Below are 27,964 nucleotides of genomic sequence, written 5' to 3' on the forward strand. Positions count from 1 at the left end.
CGGGCATACAACTCTCTGCATTGGTGGAATCCACAAAACCTTTGCAAGGGCCGACCGTTCCAAGAGCCTGTTCCACAAATAGTACTGACAGCGGACGCGTCTCTCCAGGGATGGGGAGCTCATGTACTCCACTACACAGTGCAGGGACTATGGACGACACAACAGAAGAAGATGCACATCAACCTTCTGGAACTGATGGCAATCTTCCTGGCCATGAAGGCTTTCAAAGTACATCTGTGCAACAAGGTCGTGTTGATCCGGACGGACAACATGACCGCAATGTACTACATACAGAAGCAGGGAGGGACACACTCTCCACAGTTGTCTCATCTGGCTCAGAGCATGTGGAAGTGGGCCATTCAGAGGAACATGTTCCTCATGGCGGAACACCTCCCCGGCAAGGACAACCAGATGGCGGATCTGCTCAGCAGACACAGCCACCAGATGCACGAGTGGGAGTTACACCCATCGGTACTCCAACCGTACTTCCAGCAGTGGGGTCACCCAGAAATAGACCTATTCGCGACAAGCGAAAACGCAAAATGCCAAAGCTTCGCCGCCAGATTCCCACACCCGCAGTCGCAGGGCAATGCGATATGGATGAACTGGTCCGGCAAATTTGCGTACGCTTTTCCCCCAGCACCGTTGATACCGCTGGTGGCTCGCAAACTCCGACAACACTCCCTGACACTCGTCCTAGTTGCTCCCACGTGGGCACGCCAGCCGTGGTACACCACCTTCCTCGAACTTTCCGTGGTACCGCATCAAAGGCTGCGGATCAAACCCGCGCATTTGACGCAGAACCATGGAGAGGTTCAGCACCCAGATCCGCAACAGCTGAACCTGGCGATCTGGCTCCTGAAGTCCTAGAGTTTGGCTATCTCAATCTGCCACCTGACTGTATGGACATCATCAAGGAGGCCAGGAGACCCACTACAAGAGCTTGCTATGCAGCCAAATGGAAACGGTTCGTCATTTATTGCGGTAATAATGACATTAACCCGCTGGACGCATCCATCCACAACATCATATGTTACCTCTTACACCTATACCGATGCAATCTGGCGTACACCTCTATACGTGTCCATTTGACCGCAATATCAGCCTATCTGCAAACCAGGCAGCACCTCTCTCTCTTCAGAGTGCCTGCCATCAAAGCATTCTTGGAAGGACTCAAACGAGTCATTCCACCTAGTCACCCACCGGCTCCAATGTGGAACCTCAACTTGGTCCTCACACGCCTGATGGGTCCACCCTTTGAACCTCTACACTCATGCGAGATTCAATTCCTTACCTGGAAAGTAGCCTTCCTGGTAGCGATCACTTCCCTAAGAAGAGTTAGTGAACTCCAGGCACTAACCGTTCAAGAGCCATTTATTCAGGTTCACGCCAACAGGGTCGTACTACGTACCAACCCCAAATTCATGCCCAAGGTAATATCGCAGTTCCACATGAACCAGACTATTGAACTGCCCGTTTTCTTCCAAAACCCACAAACTGTTGCAGAGAGGGCATTACATACACTAGATGTACGGAGGGCCCTCATGTACTACATCGACAGGACTAAACCCTTCAGGAAGACAAAACAACTGTTCGTTGCCTTTGCCCCACACCACAAAGGTAACGCCATCTCCAAAGCAGGGATAGCCAGATGGATAGTTAAGTGTATTCAAATCTGTTATCAAAAGGCAAAACGCACATTAACTATTCCACCACGAGCCCACTCAACACGCAAGTTGGGGGCTTCCATGGCCTTCCTAGGAAATATTCCCCTGCATGATATATGCAGAGCAGCCACATGGTCCACTACACACACATTTACAAAACACTATTGCGTAGATGTGCAGTCAAAACAGCAGGCAGCTGTAGGACAGGCTGTTCTCAAAACACTTTTTCAGACCGCTGCAGCTGGCACGGGTAGCCGCCGCCAATAGAGGGCACTGCTATGTATTCTATGCACAGATATGAATTCAGCAGCCCACATGCCTCGAACTGAATATGCTACTTACCAGTATGCATCTGTTCTTGGCATGTAGGGCTGCTGACATTCATATCGCCCTCCCTCCTCCCCGGCGCCTGTCGCAGCTGCAGCTCTCAGAATTATTGCAAGCATGGTCATCACTTTCTGTATCTACTCCATCACTGCCACAATGGCGAAAAACAATCTGAGGATGGAGAGGATGCCCATGCGCACTGTAGTCCAGGGGAGGAGTCACCTATCCAAGGATACTTCGAAGACTCTTCCAGGACAACAACGTGCAAACATCCGGACCCAACACTAGGCGGCGATCTATGCACAGATATGAATGTCAGCAGCCCTACATGCCAAGAACAGATGCATACTGGTAAGTAGCATATTCATTCCTTTTTCCTTGACTCCTCCACCGCCTGGTCTTATTCCCTTCCTTCCCTTCCCATTCCATCATGGCCGTACGCCCCTTTGTTTCCCGGTACTTAGTCCTCCCTCTATTTCCTCTCTGAATCCTCATATAGCCCGCCCCTTCCTGTTAATTCCATCTTTCTACCACATTGAGTATACTTCCTGTTACTCTGCATTCCCGGAAGCTCTGGATCTCAGTATACCGCTGGATCCGTACCGAAGGCATTGATTTTCTCGCCATCCGGATCGCACGGCGCGGATCGCCGCACCGTAGCTCACCCGCATGGTTTTCCATCCCCTTGCACGGTAAGGAAAGCCCAGTCCGCCACCCCCGGCCCACGCCCTTATATCGCTACGCTACTTGCATGGTATGTCTATTCCGCCACCCCCGCCCCACGCCCTTATGCCTCTACGCTGCTAGCCTGCTGTTCTCCTTCTACTCCTCAGCAGCAGAGGCCCTCTTCAAATCCCGCGCTTCGGGCCTGGAACGTTTCTCCGTTACCAGACGCTGACCCAACGTTCGCGCATACTCGCCCTTGACATCGGACCTCCCGTGCCGCATCTTGCTGCAATTGCCGCAGTTTTCCGACTCGTCCTCATCCCTGCAACCACGTAAGTCCAATGGCTGCACTACGGCTCTTCTTCCCCTCCCTTTCCTCTTACTTTCCCCCCCCCCATCTTCCTCTGGTTGAGCTGCTCTGATCTGTCGTACCCTAGCTCCCCTTGCCCCCCGCCTGTGCTCATTCGCCCTTTCGGCATCCACGTACCGTTTTGCCATCCCCCACTTCTCTCTGATTCCCTTTTCATTGCATCAGGCCCCCTCAGCTTGCCGCTCCCATCACTTTTCCAACTATCCTAACACTATATCCCTTCTCCAATTTAATCACCCTTCGTCTTTACCCCTCCCTCTCCTTTTCTTCGCGTTTACAGGCACTTATGATCTATTCTCTCATTTTTATCAGGCCTTCTACAGACGCCATTTCCCTCTAACATTTCGTGCTATTCCCCTACCTTCCTACAATCCTCCCTGATATTTCTGTCCCCCTCTCCTCTATCCCTCCTTCTCTATTTCCCTCCTTATTCAGCGACTAATTTTAACCCTAAAACTCCCCCACCTCCCTTCCTCTCCTTCCCCTCCCCTTTATTTTCCCACCTACCCAGGCTACTTCCCAGGCACCCCTACCATCGCCTTGTCCTGAAGAGATCCCACTATCCGTATGGGGATCAAAACGTCGTCGACCGTCGTCTCTAAACTCAATTCTTTACTATATATTTGTTGTTTGAGTATGGGATGTTGATCTGACTTTTACGTATTCTCACCATTCACCAAAAAGTCACTTTTTAAGTCACCAACCTGGGTTAAGGAAATCGGCTGATTTCCCTTTTAACCTCCTCACGGCTAGTTCACTTATTGTTTTGTTCATTATGTTTTTCGAATTTTCATCATAAATAATTTTCTTTCATAAATTTGCATTGATTGCTCCTTTGTATTCCAATCTCTCATTGTAGACATTGTGATAACCATTTTTTACCTCTCTTGCATGGGACCACTGTTCCTTAAAAAATCCTCAGGTGCTATGCCCGCTCATTCGTGTCTTCTCCTCCAGAGTACTCTCCTCCTGCGATCCTTCCTCTCTGGCACATGCCACAATCTTGAAGGCAGAGTTTCTTGGTCGCTGAGCCAAGAATTATGTAATTAGTGGCCTTGGAGGATACAGACAATGTATTTAACTCCTTCTACTTCTTGATCACCTAGTAGATCAGATGCCTGAGGCTCAACTTCAATCTCTGCCTCTTGAACCTTTCCATTTGACGGAGTAAGTTAGAAATCCGGTCCTTCAGTCAGGATCTGTTGGGAAATAGTTTGGTGTCCTTGAAGCTCCGGGACACCCACTTTAATCTACCAGTTATATCAGCCCATATAGGTATTCAACATGATTAATCATGGGGTTTCAGCATTATAATTTTACAATTTTTCCATTTTATCTGATGTCCGTGCTCCAAAATGTTTTGAAGGTGCTGGCTGTGGTGGTAGCTTAACTCAGGAAGTTGGGAGTTACCAAACTGAGGACTGATTGTTGAAGATGTGGTCTCCTGCACTAATTACAAAAAATCTTTAGTGTACAATGATCCTCCTGTACGATTTGCTCTTTATGGTCAACACCCAGACGTTTCCCTTTGTCCCTACATAGAAACTGACTTTCAATGGTGTGGTATTGGACAGGGCCAAAAGGCTTATTCCTCTCAGAGGATTTTAGATACTCTGGATCTGATCCTGATGTTTCTTTTCCACTTTTCACTTGGATTTTTAGATTTTCTTCTATTTATCCATGTATATTATTCTCCATGTTTATAGCATTCGGTAAAGGAATTTATTCACTGTACTGTAAGCGTGATTTTATTCAACAGATTGCACAGAGCTGAAAGCCATTTCTTTTTTAAATGTCTAAATATTTGCTTGCCATTGAAAAGTTGCTTAAGTGTTTTGAGAAAATAAGTGATTATAATGGGGTTTCATTTATGTTTTGATTATAAAAATGACTTAAAATACAAAGTTTTCAGATTGTGTTTATTTGCTGAGATTGACCATTTATTATTTTCTCTTTCCTTTCTTGCCTTCCACTATTTTCTCTCCCTTGGTTTGACAAAAATGGCCTACAGCATGCTGTGTGGTTACTGGTAAAAAAGGAAATGGGGTGAGTAATTTGATAGCAAACATTTTATAGCACTTCTACAGTGACTGCACAGTTCTAATTGCGATGAAAAGGGGAGTTGTTAATTTTGCATATATTTCGGTATTCTTGTTCTTAACATAAACTGCAGATGTTAATGAAAATAAATGTTATAAATGAAATGAAAATACATTTTATAAAGCGCGCGTATGCCAGTTTAACTAGTAAGGGGAAGGGAAGAAGAAAAAAATAAGCATTTGCAATGCAATCGGTCTCGCCTTTGGGACCTTATATGTATTTAGCTATGCAGCACATTAGCCTGGGTGCTGAAACATCTACTGTTCTTTAACATGGAGGGAAAGTAAGCATCAAACTGCGCGACACGCCAGGTATGGGAACACATGGAGAGAAATATTGCCTTTCAGCGGTAAATGGTATAGTCCAAAGCTCTGTACAATTAGGGCCTTCGTTGGTCATATCACTGAAAATACAAGATTTGAAAAAGATATTACTGTCTACGGGTGCTCGTGAAAGACAATTCCTATGGACTGGAATTTAGAGAATGCTAAAGTGATTCTGGTATTTCTGATGGATACATCTGCCAGTGGATTCCTCACCTTGTGAATATCCCCTGCGCCAGCATTCCACAGATTTTTTTCCCCAGCTCTCTACTCCGACGTGGACGTCATAATGCCTCGGCTCCGCTCGCGACTCCGTATGACGTCACCGGAACCATAAGAGAGCCACGTCGGCGTGATGACGTCAGTTCCACCCATTTTTTCCGTGCCTCCGAGGCGAACAGGTAGACCGACAACAGATTCAAAGTATACACAGTATACAATATTCAAACAAATATACATAGTACATATACAAAAAGGAAAGCTAAGGAACAAAAGCATTTCCTATAAGTGTACCAGATAAAACAACATGTCAAGCAAGGCATCCTTTAAGGTATACAAAGGTGGACAACGGTGAGGCGGGTGGGCCAGTGAGGAATCCACAGGCAGATACTGTATCCACCAGAAAAAGCGTTACCGAAGATAAGTTACTTGTTCTTCTGATGGATACATCTGCCAGTGGATTCCTCACCTTGTGAATAGATTCCCACAGCAGTCCCACTCCCAGAGGAGGGTGTCCACCTTCCTATACCAAAAGTCCTGCAAGACAGAGCGGACAAAGTGTCCCTCCCTCCTCATCTCAGAGTCTAAGCAATAATGCTTTGCGAAATTATGGCGGGAGGCCCAAGTCGCGGCTTTACAAATGTCTGCAACAGGAACACCCCTGGCCAAAGCAGAGGTAGAAGACTTAGTTCTAGTTGAATAAGCTCTAATACCCTCAGGAGGAACCTTACCAGCAAGGGCGTAGCAGATCTTGATGGCCAGGATGATCCACCTGGACAGAGTGCGCTTGTGCACAGCCTTGCCTTTAGAGTGTCCAATATAGCCCACGAAGAGCTGATCATCCAAACGAAAATCCTTCGTTCTGTCCAAATAAAAGCTCACAGCTCTTATAGGGTCCAATCGGTGAAGTCTTTCTTCCTCCTTGGAAGGGGGAGGATAAAACACAGAGTAATGGACTGCCCCAGATGAAAGGGAGTAACTACCTGAGGAAGGAAAGCAGCCCTGGTCCTGAGGGCCATCCTTTCAGCATGTAAGGATAAAAATGGGGGTTTTGAACTAAGAGCATGAGGCTCACTCACCCTCCTTGCCGAGGTTATGGCTACAAGAAAGACCGTTTTAAAGGACAACAGCCTCAAAGGACAGCTATGAAGGGGTTCAAAAGGGGACCCCATCAAAAAAGTTAAGACAAGATTAAGGTCCCACTGCGGCATTACAAAGGGAGTAGGTGGAAACCTGTTAGTAAGACCTTTGATAAATCTTAAAACAATAGGAGACATAAATAACGACGGCTGATCTGGAAGACACAGAAAAGACGATAAGGCTGATAAATAGCCCTTAACCGTGGACACTGCACAACCTTGCTGAGCAAACTGAAGCACATTGGAAAGATGGGCTATTAAAGGGTACTACTGGTCCTTTTCTATTAAGACAGTTAAATAGAGGCAGTTGAACAGAAACAAAGTCCCTAAGCGGAAGCAGACAACTTCTAGGGCTGATCTCCAGAGCCCACAAAGAACATATAAGTATATACTAAAGTATATACAAGAGGTCTCGAATGCTCGATCTAAAAAAATGAACACTGAAGAACTAAACCTAAAGATTAAAAAGTCATGTTAAACTAATAGTATGTTGTTTGCAGCTGATTGCTTTGATGCACAAGACTGAAACTGTACCTATTGACTTCACCCGAAATTGGCGTCGTCTTGTTTTTCCGACTAGCCCTGTTCTAGTGCAGTTTCAGAATGTACTGTACAATGTAACAGGTGAAATAGGTATATATACGAGGGTTGCAAGGGGTAGTATCGACGGATCATCTGGAAAAGTCTCTAGGAGGGAGGATATCTTGGTATGAGGTTTGCAGTTGTTGGAATTATTGGAAAAGCATGCCAATGCATGACATGTTTTAGGTACTACTGAGTTTTGATAGGTGTGCATTAAATTGAGGAGTCTAAGAGCTCTTTTCTGAATTACTGTAGAAAAGTGGCAAATCTGATGTTGAAGAGGGTGACGTTGCACAGTTTTAGAGAGTAGACATAGAATGGGTGTCTCCAAGTATGTGTAGTTTGCAATTTTAGCGCTCTAGTCTTGCAAAGGATGATCCCCTGATGTTGCGGAGTCCTTTGGAGGATGTGATCTTCTCTGCTATCCGTGACTTTATCACTCGATCCCAGTTAGAGTACAAATATTGATACACCATCTAAACAGCAGAGAAGGCCAGAAATTGTTATGAAAAATGTCCAGCTGGTCTGGATGTAGAGCAGAAAAGCACACAATATGTTTTATCAAGCTTGACTGGTTGAGGTTCATCCCAGTCAGAAAGCAACTCAAATTTCTTAACTTCTCTACTTGTTTTCACTCCCAAACCCACTTTGAACATATTTGTTCTCAATAACCATTCCTTCTGATTCTTTTCTACTTAAACTTGTTCTCTATCAAGGGATCTTCCTTAATAGTAATATGTGCTGACTGCTGGATACAGAACACTTTTAAAAAAGTGAAATAAAAATCTATCAAGAAAAACAAAATCTAAATGCCTAAGAAAAGGCAACATTGAATTTGCTTTGTGTTACTGAGTGGTGTGGTAAAGAGTGTTGTCATTTGGATGCGACTGATTGGTTTCAGCAAGTGGTGTTGAGAGAGCCTGTAGATGAGTGATGTTAGTGAGTAACAAGTGGTGTCAAGTGGCTCAATTGTAATTCTAATTCGCATTTGTAGAGCGCGTTCTCACCTTCAGGTCTCCAAGCGCTATGAAAGAGATCCCTACCCTTGCATGTGAGGAGATGTCATTGATTAGATTGCGCCCCAGGCTTCCGAAAAAAGAACTGTTTTAACATCTCTTCTCTAAATTTCTATTTATCCAGCGATCCATCCATTCACAAGTTAACCAGGACGCTGCAATTCAGTTAATTATTTTTCTCTACAAGTTTATTCAGATATCCATTAACAAGAGTATGAAATCGAAATGGATTTTTAGTATTCTCCATGCCCATACCCTTGAACCCCACTGGTGAGCCATGTTCCTTTTCTAGTCTACTTGCATTTTTTGATATCCCATGGTTGATTCACCAGCTGTGGAACCAGAAGACCTGACCTGTGGCTTATTCTCATTTGACCAAAACTGTGTACTTATAGAAATAATTCTGTATTGTCTGGTATGTGGGGAAGAAACAAGCTTCTTAATCACAACTATCAACGCTAACGTTCATTTAGTCAGCTCAATTGATATTGTTATGTTAAAAGGTGATTCATTTTACTATTAGGAAGCACATTATTTAAGGATCAATGTTTGCTCATCCAGATCCCCGCTGTCTCTATGGGCTGGAAGATGTTGCTTTCAACAGCACTTCAATAGAATAAAAATACAGATGTAGACATTGTTTTCTTCTAAAAGTTCTATTCCCAGCTTCCAGATTTGAAGCCTTTTGTGATTCTGGACATATCACTGTGGGGCCTATTCACAAACTGCACTTTGTAGTACATAGACTAGTACTGCTCACATACTAAAACCTGCTATTCACTAACCTAGTAATAGAGGCAGGGAATTATATCTCACACGTTTGTGAAATAATATTAAATAAATTAAATTATTTAGACTTTTAAATTCATTATATATAAATTGTTTTTAGTGTTAAAAAGTTGGATTATTTAAAAATGAAATGTTATAATTTAAAAATTGAGCATACGTTTAAAAAAACCTAAATTAAACTTTTGATAATTGTAAAATTATTTTACAGTAATACAAAACCACATACCAATTAATTACACTTATTAAATATTAATTATGTATTAAAATGCTAGTGAGGGTGTTTTCCCCCCCAATTTTGATCAAATATATTTATTAGTTAAATTAATATATTTTGAATATGTAATTATTTAATACACGTTTAATTTAATGAAATAATGTGCTGTAACATTTTACTCTATTAGTTCTAGGTCAATCCGTATTTAAATTAATCTACATTTTTTTAATTGACATATTTTAAATATTTTTAAGTAATTAATAAACTCTTCAAAATTTTCCCCATACTTTCCCATAGTGAGATCTCGGCTGTGGTGGCAGAGAGCTCTGCCTACTTGGGAAAAGTTATTAGTAGTAACATATCTACATTCAGTTTTAGACATCACTACCACATGAACTGAGCAGTTGAAGACATGTAAGCTTGCAATTAGGTGTAACTCTATATTTAAAAATGGTAAAAGTGATGTGTTACACCTAAGCGCAAAAGTAACGTTATATATGAGTAACTACACATGTAAAGTTACTTTTGTAGAAAAGGATGTTTACAACTCTGTGACTCAGTTCCGGAGGGACTAAAACCCAATACCAAGTTCTGCTCTAAAATACTTAAAAATAATTTAAATATGTTGAAGATATCTTCAGGTATAGCAACCCATGATAGGCTGTGCTCTCAATTATCTAACATGGTTTGTCACAATTTACTGCAGAGTACGTGTCAAATACATTCCATCTTTCTTGATACCACCCACAACCTTTGAGTTTTTGGATCCTCAGAAATGGCAAATAGATACATCTTTCTTTTTACACACAAAGAGAGTCCGACAGGATAGTACACAGTGAGAGATAGAGAACAACGAGAAATAGAGAGCACTGAAGGGAAACGAAGATAAAGAGAGAACGGAGATAGATGAGTAGAATGGAGTAAAGAGGATAGATGGAAAGAGTATAATTTATAAGCAAAGGGAGATAGATGTATAGGGATCTAGCTAGATAAATGATAGAGAAATTGGCTAGGCGAACAAGAGATATGCAATGTATAGACCTATATATAAAGCGAAATAAACTGATAAAGGGACCGAGTAAAAAGTGACAGATGAGATGGTCAGACAGAAAGTGATTGAGAAACAGGTGAGAGATATCAAGAAATAGACAGATAAAAGACTGACTCTGGACCGTGATAGACAGAGCAATAGAGTGAGAGAGTAACATATAGCGATATAGTGATTGATACGTAGAGAAAGACAAGAGATGGCGAAATTGACGTAGCAGTAGAGAGAGAGGCTGAGAAAGCCAGGAAAATAGGGAAAGACTAGTAATAGAGAAACTGTGATACATTGATCGAGAAATAGAGAGTGAAAGGCAGAGTGAAAGAGAAATATTGAGTGGGAGACTGATGTATTTGCTAGAGACATAGGGCCATATGTAGGTAAATTACATTTACCGATTCTTAAATACCGAATTTTACCGATTCGGTATTTATGAATCGGTAAATGTAATGTAGGTAAAATATTACCGAATCGGTAAGTGTCGGTATTTTAGAATCGGTATTTACCGATTCGGTAATGGCAACTGGCTTCCCATTCATTCCTATGGGCCTGGAGGCCCATAGGAATGAATGGGAAGCCAGTTGCCATTACCGAATCAGTAAATACCGAATCGGTAATGGGGGAGGCATCATCATGGGTGGCAGGGTGTCACATTGACACCCTGTTGCACCCCTGATTCGTCCATGTGTGCACATGTGGCGCACATACATGCCCTAAGGGCATGTATGTCTGCCACATTGCACACTTCAAAGTACACAAAAATGCTTTTTTACAGCAATTCGTCATTTACCACCAACTTTTAGTTGGTGGTAAATAACGAATCCCCACACCAACGACACACTCCCCCTACATCTCATTTCAGGATTCGGTATTTACCGAATCGGTAAAATTACCGAATCGGTAATTTTACCGATTCGGTAAATTACCGAATCCTGAAATGTGCCCCCTACATACCAAAAGCCTAAATACCGGTCGGTAACGGGATATTTACCGAAAATCGGCCGTTACCGACGGGTATTAGGCTTCCTACATATGGCCCATAGAGACGGACATTGATGGTCAAATGGAAAGTGAAATAGAAAGATAAATAAAAATATATATATAGTGTTAGATCTAGAGACAGATATACAGCAGAGTAAGAAGAGCAGTGTATGCCACAGCCTCCCAAATTATACTCATCACAAAGGCACCAAAATAAGTACTGAACCACTTGACTGTATTGGTTTCTTGGACCAAAGTCACATCATAACATAGTCACGAATTGGCATTCAATCAGTGCATTCGATATGGAATCACCTTAAATATTGCTTAAGGACTTCTTATCGAGGCAAGATGGCCGCCGTGGTGAAGGCTGTGTAACAGCTCGACTCCCTGACCTCTCCCGACTGCTGGTGAAGGTTCTGATTGATATGGCTATTTGGTGATTTCGGTCGGTAAATAACCCGCATTTGGAACCCCTGAATGTTTGGCGGGGTCCTCATCCCCCGATTTATTGCCAGAATACTCAATGGCTGGAGGGCGGTAATCAGACAGAGTCGGAGCCAGAACCGGAGCTGGGGAGCGGCTCAGACTCGTTTACCTTTTTTCGGCGCTCAGCGTGCTCTTCAGAACGCCGTTGACAGGTGCAGGAATATTCAGTGCATGATGCCGCCAAAAGCTGTAACGCGTAGCACTAAGACCCAGGTAGCTCCTCTGGAGAACGCTACGGTTGTGTTTAATGAATCAACAGAAGGGGCGTCCAACGCCAACGCCGGCCTCATCCAGCACTCCAGCAGCGCGCTTCAAAAGAAAGGGGATCGAGGTGGAAAAGAGAAACTCCGCACAGGAAAGCATGGAGCGGTAACCCTCCCAGAGTTGTTTGGAAAGCAGGTAACAAAAAGAGATACTTTGTTGCAACTCGAAAGGGAGGGGGAGCCCCGCTCAATTTTATCGTGCAGCAGCGACACTGTAGCTGGCAATCTCGTACCCTTTGTTGAAAGCGCTAATCTGTCTCTATCCAATTCTCTAAAAAGTACTATAACAGAAGAACAGTTAATGGATAGAAACCAGCTGCTTCCCGATCCTGGAAGGGGAATTCTGGGAGATGTAGTACAGGAAACTCCTGTGTCTGAAGGTTTAACATCACAAACAGAGGTATCGGGGTTTAACAAAGGAGCTTTACCACAGGCAAGTGCAGGGTCTCAAGAAATTACTGATAATTTTTATTCCTTGTCTGACTTCTCGTCAGACGAAAGCAGTAAGGATTGGTCTGACAATGAAGCAGAAATTTATACTGAAAATGAAGCCGATTTAAGCAAGGACTCCCCGATGATAACAGTGAAAAAGACCAAAAAAGGAAAAGAACGTCTTACTATTAACAGCAATAAGGATATAGCTAATGGGGACACGCCTACAGGGCCTCTGAAGACGGGGCCAATATCGGAAAAACAGTCTGACATAGTAAATGATTCTGCTACACAATTATCAGATCACGAGATCACATTATCCACAATCTATAATACTATGATGGAGCACAGAGCCGAGATCAAAGCAGAAAATGTTCGTATGCAAGCCACATGTCGGAAAGTTCAAAATTCTGTGCGTCGGGTTATAAAAATCTGTTTTGATACGGCAATCAGAGTGACTGAAGCAGAGTCTAGAATCTCTACATTAGAAGATACCGTAGCAGCCCAAAAAACGGAAATAAGTTCTATTCGTGAACATAGGGATGATGTTGTGTCCAAACTGGCGGAATTGGAAAATCAAGCCAGGAGAAAGAACCTTCGCATTATTGACATTCCGGAAAAAGTAGAAGGAACTGATGCTCGTAAATTTATTTGTGATTTATTTGTTGAAGCATTTCCGGAATTAACTTTATGGGACTGGTCTATTGAGATTCAAAGGGCCCACAGGATTCCTTTTAATGTTAGGAGGACTAGATTGGGAGAGGAAGAGAAACCTCGTGCCATTTTGGTTCGATTTAATAATTTTTTGGCCAGAGAAGCCGTGTTTGGTTTGGCACGACCTGATAAGAAGAGAGCTGCAAAAGGGTGTAACTTCTTTGTGAGACCTGATTTCTGTAAGGAAACAGTTTCTAGAAGATGGCACTTACGACAATTAATATCTGGTTTCCAAGAGAAAGGTGCTGTTGTATATCTGCAGAATCCCGCCAAGCTCAAAGTTATGTTTAAAGGTCAAACTAGATTTTTCTTTTCTGAGATTCTAGCCAGAGGATTTCTAGATTCCTTATAGATTCCTTATAGTATGTGATTAGAATTATAGGGGATGTCTTTCTTTATAGCTTAACCTTGTCTGCAGTTGGGGGAGGAGGGGAGCGCGGCTGACCATCTCTATTAGGGCCTGTTTGTCCCTATGCCTCATTTGGTGGTTTGGGTGGTTTGGGTGGGTTTGGGTGGTTTGCAGGGGGATTTTGGGTGTGGGGGAAGGGGAGTGTGGGGGGTGTCGGGTTGTGTGGGGGGGAATAAAAAACATCGGCAGTCTGGACTTATGATGTTATTTGATTGTACTGATTTGGAAAGTATTGAATTCTATGATAAAACCATATTAATGTATATACAAGATATCATCTCGATAATTTTTGCTGTTCTATCAAGATGGTGGTCCGTTATGTTTTGTTTTTTTGCTATATATTATGGCTAGGAAATTAAAAATCTGCACGCTTAATATCTGTGGGCTAAATGATGTGAAAAAAAGAGAAGTTTTTGCTAAGCTCATACAGATCATAAATGTTGATTTACTCTGCCTACAAGAAACTCATGTGGCATGGGCCAGAAGGGGTTGTTTGAGGAAACTTGGATTAGAACTGGTTGCCTGCTCCAAACAGACAGGGGTGAAGAGAGGGGTTGCAACTTTAATGAAACGAGGCTTAGGTGCATGTATTAAGTCGGCTGAAGACAAATGGGGGCGATGGACGATTTGTTTATTTCAGATTGGACTATTTAGATTCACGGTTTGTAATGTATATGGACCTAATCTGGATGATACAGAGCTTATTCATTTTCTCAATGTTGAGTTAGCCCAATGGCCACAACCCCTAGTTTTATGTGGCGATTTGAATATTCATTTGAATGCTAATTTAGACGTTAAGATGACTACTTCATATAAGGGTAGAAAACCCCGTTTATATACAGCATTAAGAAATCTGATTATAGATCATGGGTTATTTGACACCTGGAACGCAACTCATGGGGATGACCTGGGATATACTTTTTACTCTGCTCCGCACAAGAAATTTGTGAGATTAGACTATTTTTTTATGTCTCTACAATATCTAGGAAAATTGGAGCTAGAGATTTTGCCAAAACTTATATCTGACCATAATCCTTTAGTTCTCGAGATCTCAATTGAATCACAAATAAAAGCAGGGAATCAATCATGGTCCTTCGAGCGGAGCCTCCTCTTAGAAACCGAATATCGTGAATTTATGCTTAAAGTTATACGGGAGTTTTTCTCTTTTAATAAAGGGACAGCATCTATTCAAACTACGTGGGATGCATTTAAAGCCACAGTTCGTGGGGAGACCCTCAGTTTTTCATTATCTCGACGCAAAAGAATGTTGACAAAATATAAAAAGGATTTTCAGCTGGTCATGTTAGCTGAACATAAATTAGCTGAGGTAATCAGGTCTGGTGGGGACCCAGGATTGGCTCAAAGAGAACTCACTGTTAATAGGGCAAGGGTATACTCTAGCATCGCGGATAAAATAGCCTTAAAATATAAACAACATAAAGAGCAAGCGTACGAATTCGGCGAAAAAACCGGGAAAATTTTGGCTCAAAGATTAAGGCAAAAAGCGGCATATAATGATATTCTTAAAATCATGGATGCCGATGGTGTTATTCAAGAAACAAGAGAGGGGGTCTTGGAGGCTTTTCAGAATTTTTATCAATCGCTTTACAGCGCCCCGGGTACCGAGATTTATGATCATGATGGGGTGGGGTATATGATGGGGGCTCTGACAACAGAATTTTCTGAATCACAGAAAACTTTCTTATCGGCCCCAATAACGTGGGATGAAGTTGAAGAAGCTATTTTAGCATTAGCTATGGGTAAAGCAATGGGTCCGGATCAGATTCCCTTGGAGTTTTATCGTACCTTTAGAAATATGCTGAAAAATGAATTATTGGAGGTGTTCCAACATTCCTTTTCGGGTAGACCTTTTCATGGTCAGAGGCCATCATAGTAATTTTCCTAAAAAAAGGAAAACCAGAAGTAGATATGGGATCTTATAGACCTATATCTCTTCTTAACGTTGATAGTAAAATCTATTCGAAAATTATAGCAAATAGGTTAAATAACCTTATGCCTCTGTTGGTATCTAAGCGACAGCATGGATTTATTCTACAGCGTGATACAACGGACCATGTTAAAAGAATTATCTCCATACTGGATTGGGCACAGGCCTCTAACTCTCCGGTTGCAGTGGCTCTGTTGGACGCTGAAAAAGCGTTTGACTGGGTCAGCTGGAAGTTTCTATGGTCAACTCTAACCTGGAAAGGCTTTCCTGCTGAATATATTATAGCTATTCAGGCTCTTTATAGAGATCCAAAAGCAACCCTGCGTATTGCAGGTCGGTTCTCTGGTAAGATAATGATTACGAGGGGTACAAGGCAGGGCTGCCCTACATCGCCCCTGCTGTTTGCTCTGTATATCGAGCCCTTTTTAAATAGTCTGGACAATAATGCTGGAATTAATCCGGTTATGATACACGACATAGCTTATAAGGTGTTTGCATATGCAGACGACATCGCGATAGTCACAACAGATATTAGGACTGCCCTCCCTAAAATAATAGAAGCGGCGGGAAAATTTGGTCAATACTCTGGATATAAGCTTAATGTCGCCAAGACTCAACTACTTCATTCAGAAGCTGGACGTCCACAAGATATGCATTTTGAGGCAGAGGCTACATACTTGGGCATAAAAATATCTGCTGACCTAGATAAAATTGTTTGTCTAAATACTGATGCGGTAATTGCTTCTGCCAATAAAACTCTGGAGAGGCTTGATAATCTTCGTTTATCGCTATATGGCCGTAGCAATGTCTTAAAAATGCTCATTTTTCCTAAGTTTTTGTATTTATTTCGAACTATACCTCTGCTTTTTTCCATATCAATATTTAACCGAATTGAGAGAATGTCGTCCAGGTTTCTATGGAGCTATCACAGGTCTAGAAGAGCCTTAAAAAAACTTACCTTATCAAGAGATAGAGGAGGCCTGGCAATTCCTAATTTTCAATTAAATTTTTGGTCTATTTTTTTACAGAATATGGGTGTCTTATTGGTCAACGAAACATACTTGGACGAGTCAGTTAGGCCATCTATATATGAGATGGTTTTAGGACAGGAGGCACGTCAATGTTTAGTTCGTATTATCGAGCCGAGCTACTATAAAAAAAAACAAATTTAAAATTATATCAACTGTGTTTGAGATCTGGAAAAAAATAAAGAAAAGAATAGGTCTCAGCTCTAACTTAAATTATTACACACCTTTAATTAATTGCCCTTTGTTACCGGATATATTCAAAGATCCAATCATGTACAGATGGCATCGGGCCGGAATTAGTCAACTGGGGGATTTATTCGTTGGCCAACAAATGGCCTCTTTTTTGTCTTTACAACAGCAATATGGTCTTCCTCGTATAGAATTTTTCAAGTTCTTACAGATTCGTAGCTTTCTCGACAGAAAACGTTTTGAGAATCAAATTGTGATTCAAAAAATTAAAATCATTGAAATACTTCGGAAAAGGTCGAGAATTGGAACTATTTATCAATTAATGCTTGCCAATTATCAAGATGACTTATTAATAGTAGCAGACAAATGGCAAAAGAAATTTGATGTAGATGGAATTGATATGAATAGAGTCATTGAAATATCTAGTAAAACGTTGTATAATGGATCATTAATAAGTCAACATTTCATGTCTATTTACGACTTATATTATACACCGGCTAAAATTGCTAGATGGGCACAGGTCAGAGTGAATAAATGTAATCGATGTAACTTAATAGCAGCAGACACTATACATATGTTCTTTCTGTGCCCAAAACTCAGCCAATTTATCAGAGACATTGAGAATTTTTTATCGATTTACCTAGGGGTTTCAACACAAATTACTGCAGAATTGGTGATTCTGGGGGTACAAACTAGTAGTAATAGTATAAGAACAGATGTGGAGGATAGATTTGTATTTATATGTATGTCAATCTTTCGTTGTTGTATTACTACTCAATGGCTAGACATTGAACCACCCGTCTTTAATAATTGGCAAGCAAGACTACTTTCTGTGTATCACTTGGAAATGGCTGTTTATAAAACTAAGGGCAAGAAAAGGAGAGCAATTGGTCTGAAACTGTGGTCTCCACTTATTAAATGGTTATGAATTGATGTAGTGTTCTCATGTATATATTTTTTGGGACGTGCCTTCTTATAAGCGATGTTTTTCTTTGTCAATTTATTTGTATCTCTTGATCTTCGTCCTGACTGCCTGATGTTATAAAAAACTCAATAAAGAAAATTTAAAAAAAAAAAAGGACTTCTTATCAAAAAAGTTTATTTAGTGAAAAATGGATTAAAAACTGCTCAATTGAATGTATGTCTAAATTGCTACAAATCTATTAGTAAAGGGACGTAGGTCTTGTGTTTGCCCCTGCACACTGATAATATGTTCTATCCATACTATGATAAGCCAACTAGCAGCAGTTCCCTCAACACCTCAGGGGCCGATTCCGATCCGGGTCGGAAAGCACTCCGACCGAGTCGGATCCGGAGTGTTTTCCGACCGAGCCGGACCTCTACAGTCCGTCCGAGCGAGTAAGATGCGCACCGATGCTGTCGAACTCGTTTCGGCGGACTCCCATAGAAGTCAATGGGAGCCAGTTGTAAGACACGTAAATGCGCTCCCATTGACTGAATCGGTACATCTCGAAGACGTGCTCCCCCTACAGTGGGTACGCGTCGGTGCCATCCGCACCATACATGCCTGGGTTGGGGAGACCCACAGGTCTCCCCCTGTGTGCGAGTCGTACGGCTGCGGGTGTCGGGGGTCTGACGCGGACCCCCGAAGTCCGACTCTGGGAGCCTTTGCGAGCCGGACACTCCGGCTCGCACAGGCTGTCCGACACGTGCATCATACTGGCTCGGTCGTGAATCGCATCCATTTCACACCACAGTTGGCTTACGACTGAAAGGTACGGAGCCGCTCGGACCCGGAAACGACTCGGTTGGTGAATTTCATGTAGCTCGCATCATACTGGCTCGCTCGTACAGCTGTACGAGTCGGCCGGAAAGCACGCGTACGGCTCGTAGTTTTTCCGGCCGGATCGCGTTCGGTGCCCTTCCGACCCGGATCGGAATCGGCCCCTCAGTGTTTGAATGGTGTCCGGCTATCAATTTTTCTAACCTCCCAGAATGAGCCCTGCAACAGACCACTATCTCAACCTGGCACATCACTTGCCTGCATCCCTAGTCGGGAGGCATCTATCTGACCCACTCCGCAGTTTGTGTATTAGGCCAGCATTCTATAACGGCTCATCGTGTGGTTCTCCAAAGTTAACTGTGCTTTATTCTAGATCACTTATGTGGTCACAGCATGTTCCAAAGGCTTCAGAAATAAATATATATAATATCTTGCTTCAGTAAAGCATACCTCCTGTTCCACATCCCCACTTTAATCTGTTGGGGCTCCACCTCCTGATTTGTCTTCCCCCTATGGACAGTCTGCATGGACTCTAAGGGGGGAAAAGACTCACTCAGAATTACAATGTACTGCATCAATCTTTACCACTCATTTATACCATAATGGGAAGGCAACAAAACAAAAAATAAGTCAATTTGGTGTCTTTTGACACTACAGTATAGTCCTCCTAAGGCGCTCTTGCTGTTCATGTCTCCCTGTCTTGCAATCAATCAAGAAATATCCTGACCGGTCCGCTAATCAGACAACAAACCCGCTCCTTTCCAGTACTGAGCACATCACCCCCCCCCCCCACCCCCCCCATTATTGCCTACCATCCTCCACTACATCGCTATAGTCCTCTTATATGGCTACAGAGACCCCTGGACCATGTAATGCCCATTCATTCTCAGCCTGTAACTAATCTATAGGAAATGCCTTCCATGGTAGACAGCCAGTCCTGTCCTGCTCCCCTCTATGCTCCTTGCTGAGACCAATCTCACATTCTCTATTCCTGCTGGAGCTTAATGGTGACTCTTTTGTAAATATCCTACCTATGCCACTCTCACACAAACACTCCCCCTTGCCCTCAGGAACACCTTCATTAAAGCAGGGACTGTTGCTGAGTATGCTGCTTACATCCAAACGTCATTGCTGATCAAGCTCCTTTTGAAAACAGTTCTTTCCCGCTGAACATTTTATAGATTCATGTGATATTGAATAATCCGCACATCAAGTTGGAAGTCCTCTGTTAAAAACTATGAAATATGTTATGCTTTCAAACAAAAGCTATGCAAGGAAACACTGTTGTGCAGTTACTTGAGCTCAGGTTCACCCATACCAAACTGGCATGCTTCAATACCTCCCTCTGGCACCTCCTTTGTTCAGATTCTTACTCCAGAAACTACAGCATGAGGGTCTTCCAAGAGCCATGCTGTTTGTCATTTATTAACAAGGACTAAGTGGCTCTCTTGGCTGCGGGTTTATGTCCTCATCGGTTTTTCCTGTGCTGTCTGTACTAGGTAGAGTGTCAATTTTTGTTGAATAGAGCTTATAAAGATGAAAAACGCTTTCTTAAAAATGTGTGCCCAGTGTGGCTAGAGAAACAACTCTGAAAGAAGACCCACTGCCTATAGCCTGACCATGTGACATATCCAATTCTCTTGATACAATAGCAAGAAATGAAGGGTACATAAAGATGGTATACTTTGAATAAGAGCAAGGCAGCTAAAATGGTCCCCTCTTCTAAAGCTCCAATCCGAGTCCCCACCAGGGGGAGGATACTAAGACTTTAAGGCAAGGACTCCAGAAGCCCTGAGTCTCACCACAAATCACCCTGTTACGCCACATGCACCAGTGATGGGAGCAATCTTCCACTCAACCCTATGTCATTCCTCTTGATATCGCTCTGGGCATCCTCGGCAGCTATAATGTCACGTCCAGTGCTTAGCACAGCTTCGGATCCAATCAGGACGAGATCCTTGATGTTGATTCTAATATCAGCACCTCTGTCATCGAAGCCCACACTTTCATTAACTTCAACTCCAGCAGCTAAACTGTACACATCAACACCTTTAGTGTTTCACCGTTATTGTCAGCCTCAGTGGCCTTCCGTACAATGTTAACTTTGTTGTCTTCTTCTTCATCAGTGTATGAAAAAGCTGCGGTAAATCTAGGTGTAGCAAGGAAAGGCAGAGAAACACCACTTCTGGGAGGAAGTAGTGGCTAAGTTGAAGGAGCGAGAGCGACGTTGCCTAAGCAAGAGATGTTAATCATAAGATAAAAGCTAAACCTCCCAGGCCCAAGATGTCAGATAAATATATCAGGCCTCTCAAGTACATACTTAAAGAACACAAGGAGAGGTTTCCTGGTACCCAGGAGAGTGAACAGGAACAGAGACAGCCATCAATAGAGGTTGACCCCTCAGTAGAGTGTCTGAAACCCCATCCAAAGACGCTGTGTGGCCCTAGAATATGAGGAGTACCTGGCATCTCTTCTTGACTGTGACATGGGTGAGGGAGACCACTGCAAGGACTTACTGTTGAGGCAGAGCCTGACCCGTTGGACATGTATATTTCATCCAAGGACATTCTTTACTCTTGCCCGATGCAACATTACTATCCAAAGACATGGCGTCCTGTGTGGCCCTAATGTGAGGGTGGGGATACTAGGCTAGTTTAGCCTGACCATGTGGTCACCAGCTAATGGGCCACACTTTCTCTTTGCATTATAGCAGGAGCTGGAGAAAACAGTGCTGGCCCTGCCTCATCTGGGCCACATCTGGAAGAAGGGAAGGGCCCTTTACAGGAACCTGACCAGATTAAAATTAATTGCTAGGCTCTGCCCCTCATTTGCCTAAGGCTATCACAAAACGAAACACTGTGATAATTGAAGCCATATGCTGATGTCCTGTGAACTCTGTTTCCATCACGCTGATGCCTTCTGAAAAAGACAACAGTAATATGAAGGGCATGGACAAGATTCCTGAGTTAGCATCCCTCACCATGCATGTGGACAGTACAGCAGTGCTTCTCAGTAGACACAGTGAGAACAATGGCATAAAATGGCAAAACTGCTTTAATTTCAAAGAGCATAAAGCCAGAAGCATCCTAGCAGAGGGGAGGCTAGAACAGTATGAAGGCATGCATAGACCTTGCCGAAACATGGTGCCCTCAAATGTGTTAGGTGCTCCACTGCCAAGTATGGCTGAAGTGCACAGGCTGCCTACCTGAGGTGCAAGCCAGGGTACATGTCTTGCCTTTAGTGGTGATGTACTCTTTGTCAAAGAAGTTGACTAAGCACTCCAGACCATCAAGGCCGATATTGATGCTTCAATGGCTATTAGGAGGGATTCTGTTGAAGAGGCCCCTGTCTCATTTTTGTAGAGCTAGAGGCCGGTTCACAGCCCCATTAATTCTCCCTCTATAGTTCCAGTAGTGGTGATTCTCTGCTCAAGCCGCTGGGAAGAGAGGAATGAGGGGCATAAGAGGCTGACGAGATGAAGAATCCATAAACATAGTTGGGCAAAGGGTTTTCAGACCATCTTCATGGGTGTGACCAGAGGTTTGCAAACTTGCGGATCTATCCACAAGCTGTTTTCATGCACCTGGAAAAACAGGGGCCTAGCATTTTAGCCTAGGGTCACATGAAAGGCAGTGCTGGGAATGACAGATTGGCAGTAAAATAGTCATGTTCCACTCTCTAAAGCAAGATGGCATTCACTCACTGACCTTAGCGAGCCACCCATTCGAGACTTTTGGGTCACATTGCCATTGCTTACACTTGTACATACTCATTGCAGAATTGTTAATTTAGTTCTCTAAAAGTGTGAGAGAGACGTAGTCTGAGTAATGCTTCCATTGCATAGTGTAGCATAAACATATTCTGACAGAGTTTGTGTGTTCAATTCTTGGAAAGGGTTCATGATTTTTAATGCAAATTGTTGTATCCTTTTGAGATGATATTTACTAGAAACACGGTACTTGGTTTTATGAACATGGTTGATTTATATATCTGTTATAAATCTCATGCTGATTTTTATTTTTTGTATTAGCAGCACAGTAAAATGTTTTACTGAATGAACTTGTAGTTAAATATACTACAGAGCTACATGTCTTCATTGGTAGTGTGGTGGTTTGGATATTAATACTAAATACTGCTCTTACATATTAATCCTATGTACATAGAGACTGATGAGATTCTGTTCTGTTTTACTGGTGCCTTTGCAGCATTACAGGTTGGGTGAGTGGTGTGTTCATATCAGTCGACGACATTCCACTTGTGCAACAAAGCTCTATGTTAAACGTGAAGGAATGTTTTAGTACATGGGCAGGCCTAATTACTTGAGGCAGGGATCTCAACAGACCGAAAACACCCTGTTTGGTCTTTTGGGTGAACCAAATTTAGACCTTTTCATGAAAGGAAAAACAGCAGAAACTCTGCCATTGGCTCTAGGTTCTCCAGTTAGGCTCCCAGTGGGAATACATATATTACGCCTCTTTCTCTGTGGACTAGGAAGGAACATTTTTCTGTGCATTCACCTCTGGGCCACTACTTTACTCTTATTGTGTGGAGACTGAGGGAATGTAGATGCCAAATGGTTCTGGTTGCCTATAAGTGGGAGAGGCAAACCTGTTTGCCCCAGCACCTCTGCCTTTCATTGAGCTATTACTTTCAACTGCCTTTCGGCGAGTCATCACTTTCAATAATGACAAAAAGCAGGAATGCAGAATGGATTTTGTGCCATGACGCTGTCTTTCTCGAATCTTTCAGCTGTGCCCCTGCAGCTCTAGATTTTGGACACTTGGGCTTCAAGACTGCCTGGAGGTGCTGGTCAACGCCAAGTCTGGGGCTACCAATGCTAAATACTATCTGAAGTCAAAGCGTAATTTGCTATTGCCCACCTATGGTATTCACACCCTGCTAAATGAACCACAGGAGCTGTTACTGGAGTTGACCATATTGCGTCTGCCACACACATTTATAATGGTGCTGCTGTAAGTGATGTCTCACAAAGAGAAGGGATCCTGCGGAGCACCTTATTCATCCAACTTGTGTTTGGCGAACCTTTCAAAGGCCTATTACAGATGTTCACGCGGCATTGGCCTAGTGGGAACTCTAGGTGGCACTTGCCTCATGTCGAAGGTCTTCAGACCAATGCATGACTCTGATCTCAAGTTTCATATGTGTAAGGCGGTCTTCCTGGTGTATGCCACTTCTGCCAGGGTAGGGCATATTCAGCCATTTTTCTACAAGTTTCCTTGCATGGAGTTTCGCCCTGACAAGGTCTGTCTTTAGGCGCGATGCTCATGAGGTACATGTCGAAGTTGGTGTCTGAGTTTCAGCTGAACCAGGTTGTTCTTGTTGATGTTCGTCAAGTTGCCTAAGTCTAGTCCATAGAGAGTGTTCTACATATACTGGCAATCATGATTGCACTCGGCTGTTAGAGTGACAGTACAAGGACACTCAGGTCTACATTTTAGAAAATGTGTCTTTCAGAAATCCCTCTCAGGAACAAGCTGGTTTCCAATGCCATCACAGACAAGTGGTGGTAGACTGTATCATGTTTGCCAGAAGTAGGACAGACAGTTGGCTGAGGGAATGACTGCCCACTGAATGAGAGGGAGTTTGCCACAGTGATGTTCATTGCCCCTTTGGTGTACATTTGCAAGGCAACCACACAGAACTCATCACAGACCTGCAATGGCCATTGCTGCATGGATGCAGGTTTGAAGAACTAATAAGCCTAGTAAAAGCCATGCTGAAGAACCTTTTTTGATGGTGCACTTCTCCAGGTATCTAATACTTGGTGTTTTATTCGTGTAGCGTGTGACTGTATGAAAGACCCAATTCATGTATTATTTACCCTGATATTTCAAGCAGAAATGCCGTACATAAAGGCAGAAGCAGTGGCTAGAATTAAATGCAGTTACAATTGGGAAGGCAGACCAAGTAGATAATTGAGCGATTGTACAAAGTCACTGATTTGTAAAGCAAAACAAACACAACACATATGCAGATTACATAGTGTAGTTCAATGATGGATATATTTACAGTTTGGTAATGAAGTGCATTATTGGGCATTCTTAATCTCTGACCTCATGAGGATTCATAGACATGCTCTAATTTTGTTGAGACTGTGACAGGCTCAGATATCCAGGGACATTGTGTTCCAGGTGATGAGGCATAACTGTGCTTCTTGGGGTTCCTAAAGGGTCATAGTCCGCCTTTCTTTCATCTTGTAATGTTATGAATAACTAAGTGTTTGACTAATTGCTTTTAGTTTATTAATCATGCATGAGTAATTTTGCAAATGACTGAGATGATGTACTCTATCTCCAAGGAATAAAACATATGTGCTACTTTATTCTCTGGCGTCCTGTATGACTTGCAGAGAAAGTAGCACATTGTACCATATGTTTTTGCCTTGTTCTTTTCTTTGTGCATGCACCGTACCATATGTTTTTGCTTTGTTCTTTTCTTTTTGTTCTAGAAAGCTGGGACAAACACTACAGAAAGAGGACATCGTCCAGGTTAAAGAAGCATACAAGTGGATTATTCATCCCATGTTTACAGATGCTCTGGGGGTTCAGGTTGATGCCAAGGTATTTTTCATTAATGCATCTATTGTTTCTGACTGATTGGTGTTTTATTAGACTTGTTTTTATGCATTATCATGCAACCATGTTGAATTGATCATTTATCCTACAGGGTACGAAACAAGACTGTTTCTCCAGCATTGATTCCCTAGGATGAATTATTACATGACATCTGGGAACAGGCTAGGGTGCCTCAGTAGTCGCTGTTAACATAGCAGTATTTCAATGCAGCAATGGACATTGAAGAAAAGGAAAACCTTCATAGACCTCACTTAGACCATCCACCTGATGTTATGAACCAAAGTCTTGCCAATCAAGTAGAGGGGCCCAAGGATCCAACCCTCTCCCCAGGCTCCAACTGTTAGATTTTCTACTGCATGGTATCAGGCAACAAAGAATCGTTTGAGTTTTGCTCAGCTTTCCACAGATTGACATTTTGCACCCACTTTTCACAGGACAATATACATCTTTCTTCAGCTACAGAAAGTAGGCATTGTCTCCGTCTTCCTGTACAACATATTTGAGATGGGTTTTTTTATTACTTGGCTGGACACCATGGCTGAAGCTTCCAACTCTAGAACACTTTTCAAACCATGTGAGATGTTTGGTGCTAGGGACGTTTATCCTGATGAGCGCCAGTCAAAATGCATATTTCTTTTTCATATATCTGGCCACAAGCCTAGCAGATATGAAATCTGTGCGTCTTTCAGAAACAAATCCCTTAAAGACAGAGGGTTCGCTGCTGCAATTCTTGAATTCAGAATCACTTGAAGCATCATCTGAAAAGAGTGCTTTGAAAACCAAAATGCTCTAGTTGGTGATGACTTTAGCAAACAAACCAGTCACTGGTGATATGTCTGAGTGTGGTGCTACTCGCACCAAGAAGCTCTCTGTTTCTGGGTCCAGTTCACCTTCAAAGAAGACAATATCTGTCACTTAGACTTCCACTGTGTCATTAACAACTTTGACGTTAAGTGGTGTCTCTACACCTTCAGATGTAAAGCCGTAGAAGAGTGCTTTGCCAACAAAATCAGGACTGTTGTCTAGAGAAGACAACGCTATTTCTGAAAGTTACACCGTACGTGAAGCCTTCATCGACAAGTAAGTTGCCATTGTCATTAAGCAAGATAACACCTTCGATGAGCAAGCATCTGTTGCTGACAACATCAATACCAGTGACTAAACAGTCATCGTCGAAGATGAAATGGCTACAGTTGATGAAGGCACTGACAACAACAACAAAAACAACAATGCCGACACCTGTTTCTTTCAACATGTCGTCTGCCTATTTTGACTTGTATGCCAGTGATAACCTCATCTTCTGCCACTCACATTACAACAATAATGTCTGCATTGCTCCATGTTACAACTCTTGCAATTGATAAGGATAACACCTAAGCCACCTACACAAATGCTAGATGACTCTTCTTAAGTATATGTATGTGGTGAGGAGTTCAAAGATCAAGAATCAGATTAAGATCTGGCATTTTCGGATTACAACATGCTTTCAGAAGCTGCCTTACAGCTGAGCGGTCCCATGATCTCAACATACATTATCTACCGGACAATTCATAACGTGCATTTGTAAAGCGCACGTTCACCCGTAGGCCTATTAGTGCTAAATAAAAGATGCTTATTGTTATCCAATCAATGTTACTCATTTAATCGACCTCAGATGGATGAAGGGCTGAGTGGACCTGCCAGGATTTGAACCTGTGAACATTAGGCCGCACATAGGCCCCTGCATTGGACGCATTAGTCCACTGAGGCACCAGACCCAACAAAAAAGAATTGGATAAGTGCCAGGAGCCATTATATTTTGGTCATCCCCACAGATTCAGACATACCTGCAACACCAGATATACAAATGGTTGAGGTGCCTATGGATTTTTTAAATTCAATGAAAAAGCTAGTGGTAGATTTCTACAATAGGTTACCTCCTACTCGTCCACAAACTCCGCCCCAGGGACCTCCAGGAGACTTGACTCTTCTTCCAGCCCCAGATGACACAATCTTTCATACCACCTCCAAGAGTAATTCATCTTACAAATCTGTCGACTCATCCTATTATAGTGTCGGAAAGTAGGCCATGACACACCACCTGCGGCTGGTGATGACAGGTTGATGGTAGACAATTGGATCAAGACAAGAGTGACCATTCACATAATAATCACAAAGTCCCTGATTGAGAGGAATATGCTCCAGCAGAACAACTATGTCCGGGGTAAGTTTCGAGAGACTCTCCACCAGATGATGTGTGAAAAAAAAAATTTATGTTGGTGGACAGAGCATCTCAAAAATTAAATTAACCCTTGGCCACAGTGGAGAAAAAAATCCTTTCTTTTCAACTTTAGAGATAAACCATAATCCATGAGGACAATTCTAGTCCTGAATCACATCTGGGGGAAGGGTCTGTCTTTCATGCACAATCTGGCAGCGGTGGCTCCTGCCTAGTCTTTAGGGCGGGGCCATGGGGTATGACAGGCTGCAGGAGGAGTGGTGGGCACTGTTGTTAGTGTGCATGGCGATTTGGCAGGCTATCACAGGCCGGCCAAACCTCCATGCGCACTGAAGCTGTCTTTGAGAGTGCAGGCACAGGCTCCCAGTCTAACTGGGATCGTAAATTCACGGTGCTCAGGTCAATCCTGATGCTGCTTTCATGCTGCCACCAGCAGCATGAGAGCAGCATCAGGATTGGCCACAGTGGAGTCTGGCAGCCTGTGCCTGAGGAAGAG

General features: G+C 42.8%; 1 protein-coding gene across 1 annotated transcript in view; it reads left to right on the plus strand.

Annotated features, from left to right (window-relative positions):
• The window catches only part of PUS10 (pseudouridine synthase 10), a 339,122-nt gene that overhangs the window by 102,748 nt on the left and 208,410 nt on the right, over positions 1 to 27,964 (plus strand). Inside the window, exons 5-6 of the mRNA XM_085612358.1 lie at positions 5,042 to 5,076; positions 25,124 to 25,235. Of these exons, the coding sequence (XP_085468484.1) occupies positions 5,042 to 5,076; positions 25,124 to 25,235 (147 nt within the window). The remainder of the gene's footprint in view (positions 1 to 5,041; positions 5,077 to 25,123; positions 25,236 to 27,964) is intronic.

The sequence above is a fragment of the Triturus cristatus genome, chromosome 6, assembly GCF_964204655.1.
Source record: "Triturus cristatus chromosome 6, aTriCri1.1, whole genome shotgun sequence".
NCBI lineage: Eukaryota > Metazoa > Chordata > Amphibia > Caudata > Salamandridae > Triturus > Triturus cristatus.